The sequence below is a fragment of the Xiphias gladius genome, chromosome 4 (assembly GCF_016859285.1).
Source record: "Xiphias gladius isolate SHS-SW01 ecotype Sanya breed wild chromosome 4, ASM1685928v1, whole genome shotgun sequence".
Taxonomy (NCBI): domain Eukaryota; kingdom Metazoa; phylum Chordata; class Actinopteri; order Istiophoriformes; family Xiphiidae; genus Xiphias; species Xiphias gladius.
The window spans coordinates 17069463-17085055 of record NC_053403.1 but is presented as its reverse complement, the minus strand read 5'-3'; the positions used below and the strand labels follow the sequence as shown (position 1 = coordinate 17085055).

Genomic DNA, 15593 nt, shown 5'->3' with positions numbered 1-15593 from the left:
GTCATGACAGGGTTGCTGTTGATGTTCAAAAATACAGTATTTATAGGGCCTATAATGCAAAGTGAGGTGGCATTAAAGACAAAATACACACTGAGTCAGACGGGGCAGTAAACTCCTGGTGTGCTGTTTTCCATGCAGCCTCAATGGCCACACCCTAATCAGTGATGTCACAGCATGTGTTTACCATCAGCTAGCGATGGGAAAAAACCTACTTTGACAACACTGATTGGCATGTGGTCACAGGTTCAACATGTGTGAAAGCTTGAACCCATGAAAGCAGTGCATCATAGTTTTCTGCCACAGGGGTTTCAGCATTTCAGTAGTCTTTACTGAGACAAAATGAGTAGTAGGCTTCTACAAACAGGATTAAATGAGTGGAGCAACACAGTGAATGCAGATTTTCTCATACAGGGCAATGGGCGGTCACTGAACAGTTTGAGGAGTATGAGAATGGTGTAAATCACAGTGTGTGCTATGGCTTTCACGTTCACCAGGTCCCAACCAAACTGAACAACACTGGGAGATTTTGGACCAACATGTTAGACAGCGCTCTCCACCACCACCATCATCAAAACACCGAATGAGGGAAAATCTTTTGGAAGAACGTTGCCCCTCTCCTGGAGGGATCCAGGAGAGTTCCATGGACCTCGAGACTCTATGACAAGGGGTGTTAAAGCTCTTCTGGTGACTACTTCATCTTGGTTTTTCCTTTAATGTGTCATATGTTGAGGTCCCAATGGCTTTCTTTGGGGAAAAATGTTTTAGACTAATTTTCCAGTTGTAGATGTTGGACAATCAAAAAGTCTCACCAGGACCAATACCAATAAATAAAAAAATATAATCAATCGAGATTCATCCATCAGCTATTCTGTTTATCCTTTAAGGGTCACAGGGAGGCTGGGCTGCAGCTGGAGCCAATCCCAGCTGCCACTGAGCGAGGGGCGGGGTACACTCGCTAGTCTGTCACAGGGCTGACACATATAGAGATAAACAACAGTCATACCGACGAGATGAACGTGCAAACCACACACAGAAACCTGGTCCAACTTCTCGCTCGGAGGCCACAGAGCCAACGAGCGCACCGCCGCGGCGCCCGGAAATCAAGATCCACCATTAAAAGTTTAATTTGAAACAATAGCAAGAGTTGCAAAGTTTGCTTTCCCATTTGACCCATTCAAGCTGAATACTTTGGTTGTTGGGCCGCTGGTCTGTTTAAACCCCTTCTTTTACATTATTCTGGGCTCTGGTCACTTGCGAAGGACATTCGATTTTGAAAACCTAATGTATACATCAATAAGCACTGCAGTCCTACTTCCTAAAATAAAACTCGGATCAGGTGTACACTTAATTGGCTATTATTGTGTAATTTATTAAACCATTAAACCGAATGAGTGCTTTCAGAACGACTAAAGCTAAACCTCATGTCTATAACGCTCCCCACGGGAACCCCGACTGCCACCAGGAACCCTAATAGCTAGGTTCACCAAAGTCTCGCGATGTTTCTGTATGAGAGCCAATAGTGGCGACGAGAACTGGCGTGGGCCGGAGTGAAGAGTTGTTATCGAAGAAGAGGGAGAACAGACAGAGGCAGGAGCTGAGCAGGGGGTGTGTGAGTCTGTTTGTGAGGTCCAAAAAGGAGCACAACACGGCGTGAATGAGAGAGGCAAGCTGGCGGAATTCAACATGGCATCCGGAGATACGCTGTACATTGAGACAGACGGCTCGGAGATGCCGGCCGAGATCGTGGAGCTCCATGAGATAGAGGTGGAAACGATACCGGTGGAGACTATCGAGACCACGGTGGTCGGCGGGGATGAGGACGACGACGACGACGACGACGACGGGCAGCCCATGATCGCGCTCCAGCCGCTGGTCACGGACGACCCCAGCTCGATCCACCACCACCAGGAGGTGATCCTGGTCCAGACCCGGGAGGAGGTGGTCGGCGGGGATGACTCGGACCTGCACACGGACGGCGGCGGCGGGTTCGAGGATCAGATCCTCATCCCGGTACCGGCTCCGGGGGTGGAGGACGAGTACATCGAGCAGACTTTGGTGACTGTGGCTGGGAAGAGCTCAGTGGGTCGGGTGAAACGGGGAGGCGGCACTGGTGGGAAGAAAGCGGGCAAAAAGAGCTACTTAAGCGGCGCGGAGGCTGGCGGAAGAAAATGGGAACAGAAGCAGGTGCAAATAAAGACACTGGAGGGGGAATTTTCTGTCACAATGTGGGCATCGGGTAAGTAACGTGAGCCCAGCTGTGTCTGTCAGCTCCGTTGTTAGCTGTTGCATGAGGCCTCATTGCCAGGGCGTTGTCCTGCTGCACCAGACTAGTTCCTGGAGTTGTCCGTCGCACCGTCGTGAGAAGCGACAAACAATGCAAGTTTTCGATGCAAAACCCTACTGTATCACATCGAGATGTTTTTGTTTTGAAGGGAGGCCATGTTTTAGGTGTTGCTGGGCGCCGCCATATTCCCCGAGACTAGTAAGTATGGCGGCGGCCCCGAAAAAATGGCGATAGTCGCGGGCCAGGCAGAGATGGCGGCGGTGCTTGGGGGAGAGATAGACAGCTGGGTTTGGGATACATGCAGGCCGCAACATAGTGGCGCACTTACTGCACAACAGCAGCTTTTGTAGCGCCGGAGGATTGCATGAAGAGTGTGGAAGTTTAATTCGCATTGGAATTTTGAGTCAGGTACTATTTATCTAGTAATTGATTTAGCAGTTAGCTCCGACTGCTACTGGTGGTGGTTAAGCAGACAGCTTTGCGCCCGCACTACGCTAGCTACTGCCTCTGTGCAGTATACTGTGTGCACAGTAATACTGGCCAGGATGTAATCCAACACTACTATAAAAGGGCTTTATAAGGCAACCGAGAGCTTAGATTTTCAAGGTTGCACATTTTATTTCACAGCCAAATAAGAAAAGCTGGTTAACCTGCTCCTTACTTGTAGTATACCTGTTCGTTTTTGTTTTTGAGGGGACGCAGCAACGATCTGTAGCTATTTTTGGTGCTCTGCTGGTTGGTAGAGAGTAGGAGTCGTTTTATTACTTGAACATCTTGATTGAATAATTCCATGCATTATTGTGTGTTTAGTCTTCTTTTCTGCTCTCTAAATTGTGTATTTTAAGTATAAAGGAAAACAAAATGTCCCTCATTTGAGCAAATTTACCAGCAAGTATTTCTTTTATTCGTTGTAGACCTACTTAATATTTTAAAATTTTTAATTTATTTATTTTTTGCATACTGCACGTTTGCCATGTTTTTCTTTGATATCTCAGTTAAGGCAAGACAAGTTTTATTTGTGTAGCATTCGTATGTTCCTGCACAAAGTTAATTTAAAAGGCTTTACTAAATGCATTACATTAAAAACAAACAAATTTAGTAAGTAATTATTTTTGTCTTTATTTTTACATATTACGGTTCAAATTACAAAGTAAGGGGAAAAAACTGCAACGTTGTCAGCAATAGAGTGTGAACTTGTGTAAGTAAATACTATTAATGTGTGGAAATAGGTTATCTTTTTATTCATTTAATTCCAAAGTTATTATACAACGTTAGTGTAACTCCACATATAGCCCGAGGAGACGCAGCTGCAGATGTTTTCACTCCCCTCATGCTTGTAGCAAGGGAAATACCAATTTGTTATCGGTTCAGTCTCTGTAATGTGTTTCTAGATGACAATAAAGACATTGACCATGAGTCAGTGGTGGAGGAGCAGATCGTTGGGGAGAACTCCCCTCCAGATTACTCCGAGTACATGACGGGAAAGAAGTTGCCCCCTGGCGGCATCCCGGGGATCGACCTGTCAGACCCCAAACAGCTGGCTGAATTTGCCAGGTGAGTGTGTGTGTTCGTGTGTGTGTGTGTGTGTGTGTGTGTGTCGGGGTCTCTTCATCCCTCGCTCTCAAAAGTAGACACACCTTCTTCCTGAGAAAAATGCAAATTGTGGACAACAACGATGAATATGCAAAAAAAGATGATGCTGTTAAATCAGAAGTTGAAATCATCACATCTTTCAGGCGAGAAAGTCCATGTTAAATTTTTGTACCAGATTTTTTTTAAATGTACTTTTGTTTTTATTAGAATTAAGTGTCTTTGATTTTTCTAGTTAAAGATTAAGGATTCAGAGTTCACTTGCTAAAACAATAAATAATCGGAGTACAAATAAAAATAAGAATTGGAAAAAAAATAAATATATGGCATAAAAAATCAAAATAAAGTTACAAATAAGAATTAATAAAAATCACGTAAAGTTGGTATGTAGGTGTGTTTGTACGTCCACGTATATTAATGTATGTTTAAGCTCAAGGTTTGAGTAAGCTATGTGTATAGTATATGTTGGGGAAGGTATACCGTTCATATGACAGTCTACAAAAGCAGATCAAAAAGAATAGACCCTTATGCCAATGCAAATCGTTATAGAATTATAGAACTGCTTCCCAAACGTGCCAGTTTAGCAACTTACAAATATTTATCAGTATTGATTATTAATCCAGTTGTTTTGCCATTTAATCATTTAGTCTCTAAAGTGTCAGAAAATGCCTACAGAGTTCTAATAAAAGCTAAGTTGACCCTTTTAAATTGCTTTTGTCCAACCCAGAATTCAGGATTCAAATAGAAAACAGCAACATCTCTGACATCTTTTTTTTTTTTTTTTTTTTTTTTAAACAAAGGACATGATGATTAAAATAGTTTCAAATTAATCAACCAATTGTCTCAGCATTTAATAGCCTTGTAAGTGCAGATGAGTGAAATGGAAAGCAGAATCTTTTCACTGCGTTTTCTCTTTCCTTTAAACATGTGCCGTCAGGAATTGAAATGTCAAGCAGGGATATTTCTTATGTAACAGACTGCCTCTTACTGATACCAGTTATTGCTTAACTGAGAAAATCAACATTAAAACTGGACTAGATGATGACGTGGGTTCCTGCATTAAAAGGATGGCCTTGAGACGTGTCTATTTTTGTTTGTTAAAACCCCTAACCATGTCCTTGTTTTCTAAACAGAATGAAGCCCAGGAAAGTCAAAGAGGACGATGCTCCCCGGACGATAGCTTGCCCTCATAAAGTGAGTCTAACGACATTTTCCCCAAAGGAACCTTGCCACCACTTTGCCGTTATGGGAGTTAATTGGTTCTGATAGGGTTAATAGTCTTACATTGTTGCTTTCCGCGTAATTGGAAACTGAAAGAGACGTTATTGAACAGCAAATAAGGCACTTGAGCGAATTGATTTCCATGTACTTACAAGAACAATCAGGCTATATCTGAAGACCACATGTTTAGCTAATGTAAAGGGTTTTATTAACTCTATTAGCTGCCTGCTATTGGACTGTGAAGCTGTTAACAGTACATTTCCATTTCAGGGAAGAATGAAGGCAGCTCCATTTCTTTTCAGGATTTAAACCTGATTAAAACTACAAAGTGAGACAAAGTAGTTAGGGCATGACATTTACATTCGTGAACACAGAAAGAAAAACCCTTTTGGTGTACCACTTTGGATTTTTTACAACCCTGCCGCAACCCTTACATTATTAGTTCTTCTGTGCTGTTTGTCAACTTTGTGCTGTACTTTCTTTGGTCAGGGCTGCACAAAGATGTTCAGGGATAACTCAGCCATGAGAAAGCATCTCCACACCCACGGACCCCGCGTGCACGTCTGTGCCGAATGTGGCAAGGCCTTTGTCGAGAGCTCCAAACTCAAACGTCACCAACTTGTTCACACAGGGGAGAAACCCTTCCAGGTTGGCATCTGGACTAATGTCCCACTCCCCCACAGACAGATACACTTGCACTATTTTTATATTTGAGAACATAAGCGTATTAAGTTAAATTCAAGCTAAGGGGAATGGGATAGTAGTAATAGTAATTGCTCAATTACAGGGTTCAAAATGAACGCCCACCAAAAACTAAATGCAGTAAACATTGGATGATGGATAAATCACTGGCTGTAACATTTCGAGACTTTGCATGAACTGAAAGTTTGAGGCTATGTTTCAGAATTCTCTCATCATTTGAATTTACTCTCCCTAATTACTGACATATCACAATCAAGATGAAATGTTTTGGCTGGTAATTTTGACAGGTAAATAAGTCTTTTTCAGTTGGCTGTTGCACATATGCAGTTTACAGTGGTAACAGTGGAAGATATCTCATCAAAATTCTTAGTAGTTTTTGAAATAATAGGCCAGAGGTAGAAAAACAGTCGATTCTACCGGCTGAAAGTATGACTGTTGCTGGCAGAGTTTAATAGCTGTAGTCTAGCTGACTAATAAAGCCAACATTACACCTCCATAAATTGATTAAAAATTATGTCCCTTACTGACTTTAAATTACAAGTCAGATGGAAACATTAAACGTAAAACGTAAAGTTATTTTGCGAGTGTTGGCTGAGGCTGCTGGAGTGTAAACTTTCCAGAATAGATGTAGAGCAAGACAAGGCCGCTAACGGTAGCCTACACTTTGATGGCATCTAGGACCGGCTTCCACAAAGTAGGGAAGTACTTAAACATTTTTGTTTGTTTGTTTGGTTTTTTTTTTTAATGTAACCCATAACCCCACAAACTAATGTAGTTAGTAGCTGATTGGGGGAGAGGTTTAGCAAAGTCAGATGTCACACACTGTACGGTCAATGTGAAAACTAACTCCCCCGTTCCTCTCATTTCTTTTAGTGTACCTTTGAAGGCTGCGGGAAAAGGTTTTCTCTGGACTTCAACCTGCGCACACATGTGCGGATCCACACTGGAGACCGACCGTATGTCTGCCCTTTCGACGGCTGCAATAAGAAGTTCGCCCAGTCGACCAACCTAAAGTCTCACATTCTCACACACGCCAAAGCCAAAAATAACCAATGAGACCCCGTCCACCAGCGTCAAGCCACACAGACGAAAAAAAAGAGCATCCTAGTGGCTCACACTAAACCTCTTTTGAAGACGGAATGAAAAGCTTGAGACTTATTGATTTATATAAAAAAAAATCTGACAGATTAAAAGACTTTAACAACACTGAGATTCTGCTAGTTTTCCTGCGTCCCCTTTCTTCTGCTGTCATATTGGATGAGGAACACAGTGACTGTTCCCCAAAGCCCCAGCCAACACAGTCCCATTGTTTCTCCAGTGGCATTCAGCTGCCAGAAGATGGAACCCATGGACACACATCAGAGACTTATTTTTACCAGAGTGAGAAGAGAAGCAGCAATCTATTAGTATTTTTATTTTCTCACATAGCTTTTATTTTCCTCAAGTGTGCATATTGTACACTTGACTCAGGCTATGTTTAGTAAAATTGTGATTTTTTTCTTTTTTTTCTTTTCTTTCTTCATCCTGCATTATGAGATCGTACCTATGATTCAAAAGGCCTCAGCCTTGTGTGACCTGTTTCACTTGTATGAGAAGTTTAAAAACAGCTGTATGTTTGCATTTCCATACCCTCTTTGGTTGTATTTTTCTCTAACCACAAAATAACCTTGTATACTTGTATTGTATGGCTGTATTAAAATTACGTAGACATAGATAGAGGTGTGATTTAAAGTGTTAACCAATTAAACTTTTAGCCATGAGTTGCTTTATATTTTCTATGAACTGTCTTTACACAGATGAATGAGTAACATAAATTTACTCAGAGCCTGTCTCAGTTAAAGTATCTGAAGCGTACATTGAATTTGACTGCGAGACCATCAATTTCTTTGTTAGAATGTAATGTACAGATGTCAACCATTAACTTCCTTTGTTGATATTTACACCCATGTATCTTAACTGCCCACAATAAAATGGGTCATTCCAACCCTGTCAAAATATACCGTAAGTTATTAAGTGTATCTTTTTGACTGACCAGTGATACCGTTCATTTTAGATATACTGTAAACTCCTAAAGGTACATCAGAATAGAATAGCGGTAAGTGTTGCCGAAAAATGCGTTGGTTCCAGCTTCATAAATGTCAAGCTTTGTCATATATAATAGTAAAGTGAATGCCTTGGTGTCTTTGAACTGATAAACTGAGGAATTTAAAGACATCACCTTGGTCTTTGGGGAATTATACTGGGCGTTTTTTCTATTCTATTCTGCTAATTTTGAACATTTTGTAGAGAAGAAAATTGATTAAGAAAAATAATTGGCAGATTAATCAATCATTAGCATAGCATAGCGTTTTTAATGGGTTTTTCCCCACATTAAGAAGCCTTTCATTACATTTCACACCAGTCATGTATGAAGATCAACTTTAACACTCCTAATTTGCTTGGTACAGAAAAATTCAGTATCCTGCCAAAAAGCAACTTTTTTTAATGCAAAATGCCATCATGTCCTTTCCGTCACATCCATTTCATTTGACTTTTATTTTCCCACAACACTTTGAATGCAGCGCTCTGTGTCTGCCAGCTGTCTCCATTTAGATCTTAGAAATTCCCACTACCCTTAGCACACACCACAGCCGGGAAACATATGAGACGATGGGCCCCTGGGCACAGAAAGGTCCCTGGCCTACCTAGTTTACCTTCTGGCACACAATTCACAAAGATGTCTACATTGGTGGAAAGCAACTACAGTACATACATTTACTTCAGTACCGTACATAAGTACAGTTTATACCTTACTTTATACTTCTACTCATCTGTATTTCCGAGGGAAACACATTTATTTTACAGCTAATGTTACTAATTACAGATAACAATTTCACATAAAAAACAATTTTACATTAAAAAAAAACCTGAACCATTTACAAAATATTATGCAAAAGTGATACTGAGGGGAAAAAAAACATTTATAAAAATATGGAAAGCAATGGTATGCTTTGGAAGTAATGTCATGTATGTGTGATTTGTACTACATGGGCTTAAACATGCAGTATCACAAAATTCATCCTTTGAGTCTTCCCACGCATATGTATTTCTTAAGACAAATGCAAAAACCAAATGTAACCCTCTACAAAGACAACCCATGGGTCAGTCTCCGTTCATTTATTATTTATTTATATAACTCAGAATAACAGACTCTGTAAAAGCTGCATCCGCTTGGGGGGATTTCTTGCCTTCCTTCTTGGGTCTCTACTTGCAATTTTTGAGTTTACACATAAGCCCACTCCTTTTTCTGCTCAGCCAAGCAGGATTAGCACAACTGCCTACCTCAGCGTGCTGTTAAGATCCTGCTCTTTGGTTTGATCCTGGTCATCCTGCTGCAGACCCCGGACCAGCTCATACTGCCCCCTACTGGCATCAAATTGTATTGATTACAACCTGGAGACGGTGCTGTCCATGGTGCTGATCCCCAGGTGGGGGATACAGCAATATCGTCAGGCCTGAGTGTGTGTGTGTGTGTGTGTGTGTGTGTGTGTGTGTGTGTGTGTGTGTGTGTGTGTGTGTGTGTGTGTGTGTGTGTGTGTGTGTGTGTGAGTGTGTGTGTGTGTGTGTGTGGTAAAATGTGCAGTTTGAATAGTATTCTCTTGAGTCTTTCTTTATGAGAACTCCCATCCTCATGGTCTGTAACACAGAAAGATCCAAAGAGGAAAAGAAAAACGCGGTGCTGTGTTACTTTGTGTTTCTGCTCAGGAAATAAATTGATTTTGCTCAAGTGCATTCTTGATGTCTTATTGGCTTTTGACTTAAAACAGCTAAATCCTGCTGTTTGAAATTCAAAACCAGGTGCACTTTTCCTCTGTCTGAGACCAACTTTGACTGGTGTGTGTGTGTGTGTGTGTGTGTGTGTGTGTGTGTGTGTGTGTGTGTGTGTGTGTGTGTGTGTGTGTGTGTGTGTGTGTGTGTGTGTGTGTGTGAAAGAGAGAGTCAGAGTATGTAAAGACTGATTCAGGCATGTTTCCACTTGGGGTCTCTGTCTTTTTCTTTTTTCTGAGGGGGCATTTATTCACGGGATTGGTTGTTTTGATTGACAAAGGCAGGGGAGAGTAAATGCACTACTTGTTATGCAGCTGAAGTCTGTCAAGCCTCCAACACCTGCTCTCTTTCAGATGCTTATTTCATTATGGCTTCTCTCTCCCAGGAGTCAAGGCACTTGTGTGTGTGTGTGTGTGTGTGTGTGTGTGTGTGTGTGTGTGTGTGTGTGTGTGTGTGTGTGTGTGTGTGTGTGTGTGTCTGTGTGTCTGTGTGCGTGCGTGTGTGCGTGCATGTGTGCGTGCATGCGTGTGTGTGTGTGTTTGTGTGTGTTTTTCTTTTTTTTTTTTAATCCTCTGCTGCGTGTTTACCTGGATGTTATTCCCTTTCTCGCTATCTCTCTCTGCTTTAGCCAAGTCTTAGCTTATTTGCAGCCAAGTGTGATCTCACCTACAATCTCAATGGCTAGATTTTCTTTCATTAGTTTGTCTCTCTCTCTCTCTCCCTGTGTTGCTTTAGTGGCAGGCAAACAAAGGTTCGTCACACTGAAGCATACCGGGCAGCCTCAGCAGGAAGATACCCACTGTTGCCGCACTAAACCCCTTCATTCGTGAGTGGAGACTAAATCCGGAAACTGTACAGGTCAACCCTCAGCCCTCTGTGCTTTATTATTTATATTACATTTCTTAATAACACTCCTGCAAGGATCTTTCTCTCACTTATGATCTGCTTGTCAAGAGCTGAATTTCATACTCACATAGCGTTAAATGTAAATAAATCCTGAGGCAAACAACCACCAGAGTAAACATAACATTGTACAAGATATATTTAACATTAACTCAGTGTATTTTGTTTTAAATCTCCATAAATTAAATGTGTTTCAACCAATTAAAGGTATGTAAACTCTATTCTGCAAATACGGAATTGTACAAATGGGCTGTTATATAGGTATACGTTGGTTACATATAGTAAAAGCCTGTCAATGATTATTATGTTTAACCCGTCCATTGCTCTGTCACACAACCAATTTGATGTTAAGGCATGCAGAACAGTATAACTAAACTCCTCCAATCTGTAGGTCAGATCTCTGAATTTAAATCTGTTCTAGACACGTATAAATCTCTTGAAGTGCCTTTTTTTTTTTTTTTTTTTGCGATGGGGCACAGAAAGAGATGCTATTTCCATGCAGAAAATATGTTGCCAAGGTAACAGAGGAGAGAGTGTAAGTGAGAGAGAGCGAGAGAGAGAGAGGCTGAGATACCCCCTGAATACCAGGACTGCCGCTGCAGACGTGAAGTACAATGCTCCACCCTTCATGTCAGCATCACTACAGTGGAATTTCAACCCATGTACAACACTCCTTACACATCTGAAGCCTATATTTGAATGCTTGAAATGTCAAGGCGGTGTTATTTTTCTGTCTTTATTTGCTGAAGTGACACAGTAAAGAATAGTTTAGATTGTAATTCATCTTGCAGTTTCTCTGATCTTTCTTCATCTCACCCTCTTTCTCACCTCTGGTTCCCTTATCGGCTCTCTTTCTCTACGAGTCTGTCTCCACCTATATATAGACTGCCTCTCTCTCTTTCCTCTACCTCAGTTTTGGTCTCATTCTATCTGTGTACACCTGTCTCCTCTCTCATCCTCTTTCTGTGTCTGTCAAACTCAAGTTTGCTTGATTGGCATGGCAGGAAATAAACATGCTGCTGTCAATGCCGCTTGTACAAGATTTACAGTGCAAGTATAATTTTTCAAAATTTAAGAAAAAAAGACAGAAAAGGGTGTGCACATTACTGTACTAAATACGTATACGATATACACTAAACTATACTAATCACCATCTATGTTGATAATGAGCTATTTTAACTCATTTATCATGTAAAAAGTCCAAAAATTCACTGGTTTGTTGTTCTCGAATTTGGGGATTTGCCGCTTTTCTGTTTTTTATCATTATAAATTTAACATCTTTGGGATTGCAACTGTTAGTTGGAAAAAAACAAAAGAGAAATTTGAGAAATTTGATCAAGTTATCAACTTTTTTCAGTGGTGGAAAGTAGCTAAGTGCACTTATTTTGTAAGTACTGTACTTAACTACAATTTTGAGGTACTTCTATTTTGAATGCAGGGCTTTCACTGGAGTCTTTTTACATAGCGTATTGCTACTTTTAGTTAAGTAAAGGATCTCCAGTACTCCCTCCACCAGTGGTTCGGAGTAATCAATAATGAAATAATTAGTTACTGCCCTTCTACATAGGATAATATAATGAAACTGCTTTGAAGTCTGAAGCTATGTTGAGTTTTATTTTGGTAAAGTGCTTGGTTCTTATTTCTTTGTATGGGCTGCAATGTAGCATTGAGTAATATCTGACTGACAGTGTTGTGGGTCTGTTTTCTCCTTGTTGCCAGGTTTGTGTCCACAGCCTCAGTGGCCAGGTTGCGATCATTCACTCTGTATTCCTTGTCTTTTTCAGTTTCAATAGCTTTGAATTTATGTTATGTTTTTGTAACACATCTCCACAGAGTGATTTACTGTTCTTTTTTCTTTGCTGCAATTTTGTTGGTCCAGATTGTGTGAGGCCTGTGCTGTGGTTCTGTCTCTGACTATGGCCTGTAGCAGTCTTTTCACTCACCCATCAGCCACTAGACGTCAATCACAAATCGACCTTGAATTGATTAATGCTTCATTTCAGGATCCTCATCACGTCCCCGCTTTGCTCCACCCGGTCACTAAAGGTGAACTCTTTTCAAAAGACCTGAGCCATTGCATCTACATTTCAAATCAGCGACTGTATGGCTGTGCAGAGATTTGATCAGCATACATCGTGAACGATGTAGAGCCAGTTCAAAAGACCTTTAAAGTCTTGTTTATGAAAAGTTACCTGACATTCTCAATTTTACCCGCAGTGGCTCTGTCCCATCAGCTGCAGTGGATGACTACTGATCAAACAATAGCTGTGGGACCACTGAAATGTCATTTTCTATCCATATCCCCATGTGTGTTAGCATGTATGCTTTATATAGCCAATTAACGTGAAATTCATGTTAAATGTGACACCATGGTTTGATGACTCAACTTAACAAGCACACTTAGATGAGATCACTCTGAGCAATAAATAAGATTAGTATACAGAGACAGAGTCAAAGCATAATCCTAGTGTGAGCTGGTTATGGAAGCCATGAAACAATGCAGACTTCTGTGTGAGAATGGAGAAATTATTCAGCAATGGCCAAGTGAAATGCAGGCATGCATGTAGTAACATGGGAGCACTTGGCATCTCTGCGATTGCTGAGCAAAAATAATGTGGCCCACGACCTCCAGACAGCTTCCTATCCTCCATTAGGCCTACCAGAAGCCTGAAGCGATAACAAGATTAGCATAAGCACTTTTAGTAAGTCACTGTGAATGGGATCCTTAAAGAGGCTTAAACTGTCCCCCCCTTCACCAGCAGCTGATACATAGTTGGGAGCTGACTGGTGCATCTGCTTCACTGCTGCACTGTTCTCTTAGTGATCTCTAACGCCAGTAAGTCAATGAAAGATCCATCATTGGAGACGCTCAGTGCACAGACAGAGAGCAAATCACTTCTATAAGCGATAGCGACTATCAGGAAAATAGGCAGAAAATTGTTCCTGATGGTGTCTGGTATATCTGGTGTAAACTACAACCAGCCTCTTTGTCGTCCGTCACCTTGGAGCATATGTAACTCAAAGAGATGAGGCAGCAGGAGAGACGAGGAAGAGGAGGAAGCATCTGTTTGTTCAGCGTGGGAACCCCTCAGGGGGGCAACAGGATAATCTGGGTTCACGTCAAACCAAATCTGGTGTCTGTGCTGTGGGATGATGTTGTGTCACTTAGTAAGTCTGTGTGTCAAACACTGGAAGCACTCAGTCAGCACCCCTGGTGTGTGACCTTCACTCAGCCGACTCCTCCACTTTCTAATGGGATCTCAAAAATGCTCACTCACTTGTCAAAATCCTGTTGTTAACTGAAGCACAGTTGACTCAAAAGCTGAGGTCATAAAAAATGAACGACTCCAACCCATCTCCAAACCCCCTTGAACCAGCAAAGTCAGGTGCAGGAAAACACTGCTCAAGCGGGGAGTAAAGCAGTTTTCACGGTGGCCAATTAACATCATAACAGGACACTTGGCAGCATTAGTTATCAGCTTTAGTCATGAGGTTGACTGAACAGTAACAGTTTGTGCTGCGTAAACAAGGAAGTCTTTAGTTTAGATTTGACCATTTCAATTATCTCCCCCCTTGCACAGACTGCTGTTTTCCCAGAAACAGTGATCACATTCACCATTAATGAGCCATGATGTTCATCCTGGACCCATTTACTCCTCTCAATAATGCATAATCTTTGCAATTGCCTGTGCATATTTTTACACTGTACCACCTCCCCCTCTGTGTGATCCCCCTTGAGAGGGATATCAATGGTGTTTTGGTAGCATTCGTATCCGGCCCGGGGCTCTCTGTACATGTACTCTCAGGGATTATGCTTGCAAGGGAAACAATGTAGTCTCATGTGTGACTCTAACTAAGGCTGCCTGCTGTGTGGAGATAATGAAACACTGAGCCGCAGCATGGAGAGCAAAAGGTAGTAACACACTTGTTGAAGGACTTCACTCTTCTTCGATTAAGCAGTCCAATTACTCCCCTCTAACTGTGATCATAATGGGCTCTTCCGTTTGTTGAATTGGGCGCGACGATCTCTTTAAATAAAACAACTGACCACAAATTGGGCACATCAGTGCCATAATGTCATATTCCACGCATCGTGATAGCCATTAAAAGAAGGCCATTGTGGCATCGGAGGGCTTGTTGGTTCAAGGGCTCCTTAAAGAGTCTCGTCCTGTCAGAAGCAACTGAGACTCATACAAAGGAACGAATAGCCCATTAGCAGTGGCAGCAGAAGATGAATTTAATCGGCAGAAAATTGACGCTACCATTGAGAGGAGTTGGGGAAAAGATCATCAAAATGTCACGACGATCACTCTGATCCTGGTGGCATTTGAGCAGCATAGACTGAAGGGGACTGGCTATGTCAGTTTGTCGAAGGCAGGTCAGAATGAGAAGTGGGCCAGTGGGTTGCTGGTTAGTTGGGGGTGGGGTGTCAGACGATGTTAAGGAAGCGATTTGGGGTGTTTGAAAAACGGGTCAGGCTCGCGCGCTGTTTTGAAGGGGAGCGCGTGGTTCGGATCTGTCCGCAGCGCTCACTCCGCTCTGCTCGTTGCCGTACCTCCAGCAGAGGTGCTAACACCCACACTCCGCTCCCGTGAAGGTGCACTCACTACGGAGGAGCCAGGGGGTGCACGGCTGCCTTACAAAGGATGCTCTTTTCTCCGTCTCCTGCACTCCTCGTTCTGTTTCACTCTACATTCCCTCTTACGCTCAGCTCCCCGCGCCCTCTTCCTCTCGTCTCTATTTCTCCCTCTCACAACTGTCTCGCTCTCTTCTCTACACCTCCTTGCTTCCTCTTCAGTGTTTCTTCATCCTCACTACTGCCTCTCTGCCTCCCAACCTCCTCGCCGTACTTGTTTCACAAAATCTTCCATCTACTCCCGTCCGCTTCGCGTCCTCTCCTCCCCTCGTTCTCTGTCTCCCTCTCTCCAGAAATGCATCTATTATTCACATACACCTCTGGCTCTCCCCAAAGACTGAACCAAGGTTCAAGACCAAGCTCTCCGGCATTTTAATTACCCACAATGAGCAGGAAGTGCACGAATCCAGCCTTTTTTGGGTGACAGCGATTATTTTGTCTTGCGTACCC

The 15593-nt window shown here is 42.2% G+C and overlaps 1 protein-coding gene across 2 annotated transcripts; it reads left to right on the top strand.

The window, feature by feature from the left end:
* Positions 1-1456: 1456 nt before the first annotated feature.
* On the top strand, positions 1457-7509 carry yy1b (YY1 transcription factor b). 2 transcript variants are annotated; one of them, XM_040126087.1, is made up of 5 exons: positions 1457-2236; positions 3676-3838; positions 5008-5068; positions 5585-5743; positions 6671-7509. In XM_040126087.1, the coding sequence occupies exons 1-5, from the start codon at positions 1684-1686 to the stop codon at positions 6851-6853; spliced, it is 1119 nt and encodes a 372-aa protein (XP_039982021.1). In that variant the 5' UTR covers positions 1457-1683; the 3' UTR covers positions 6854-7509. The 2 variants fall into 2 exon arrangements, with proteins under 2 accessions (XP_039982021.1, XP_039982022.1); XM_040126088.1 differs by having other exon boundaries at positions 1459-2236; positions 3688-3838.
* The last annotated feature ends 8084 nt before the right edge of the window (positions 7510-15593 follow it).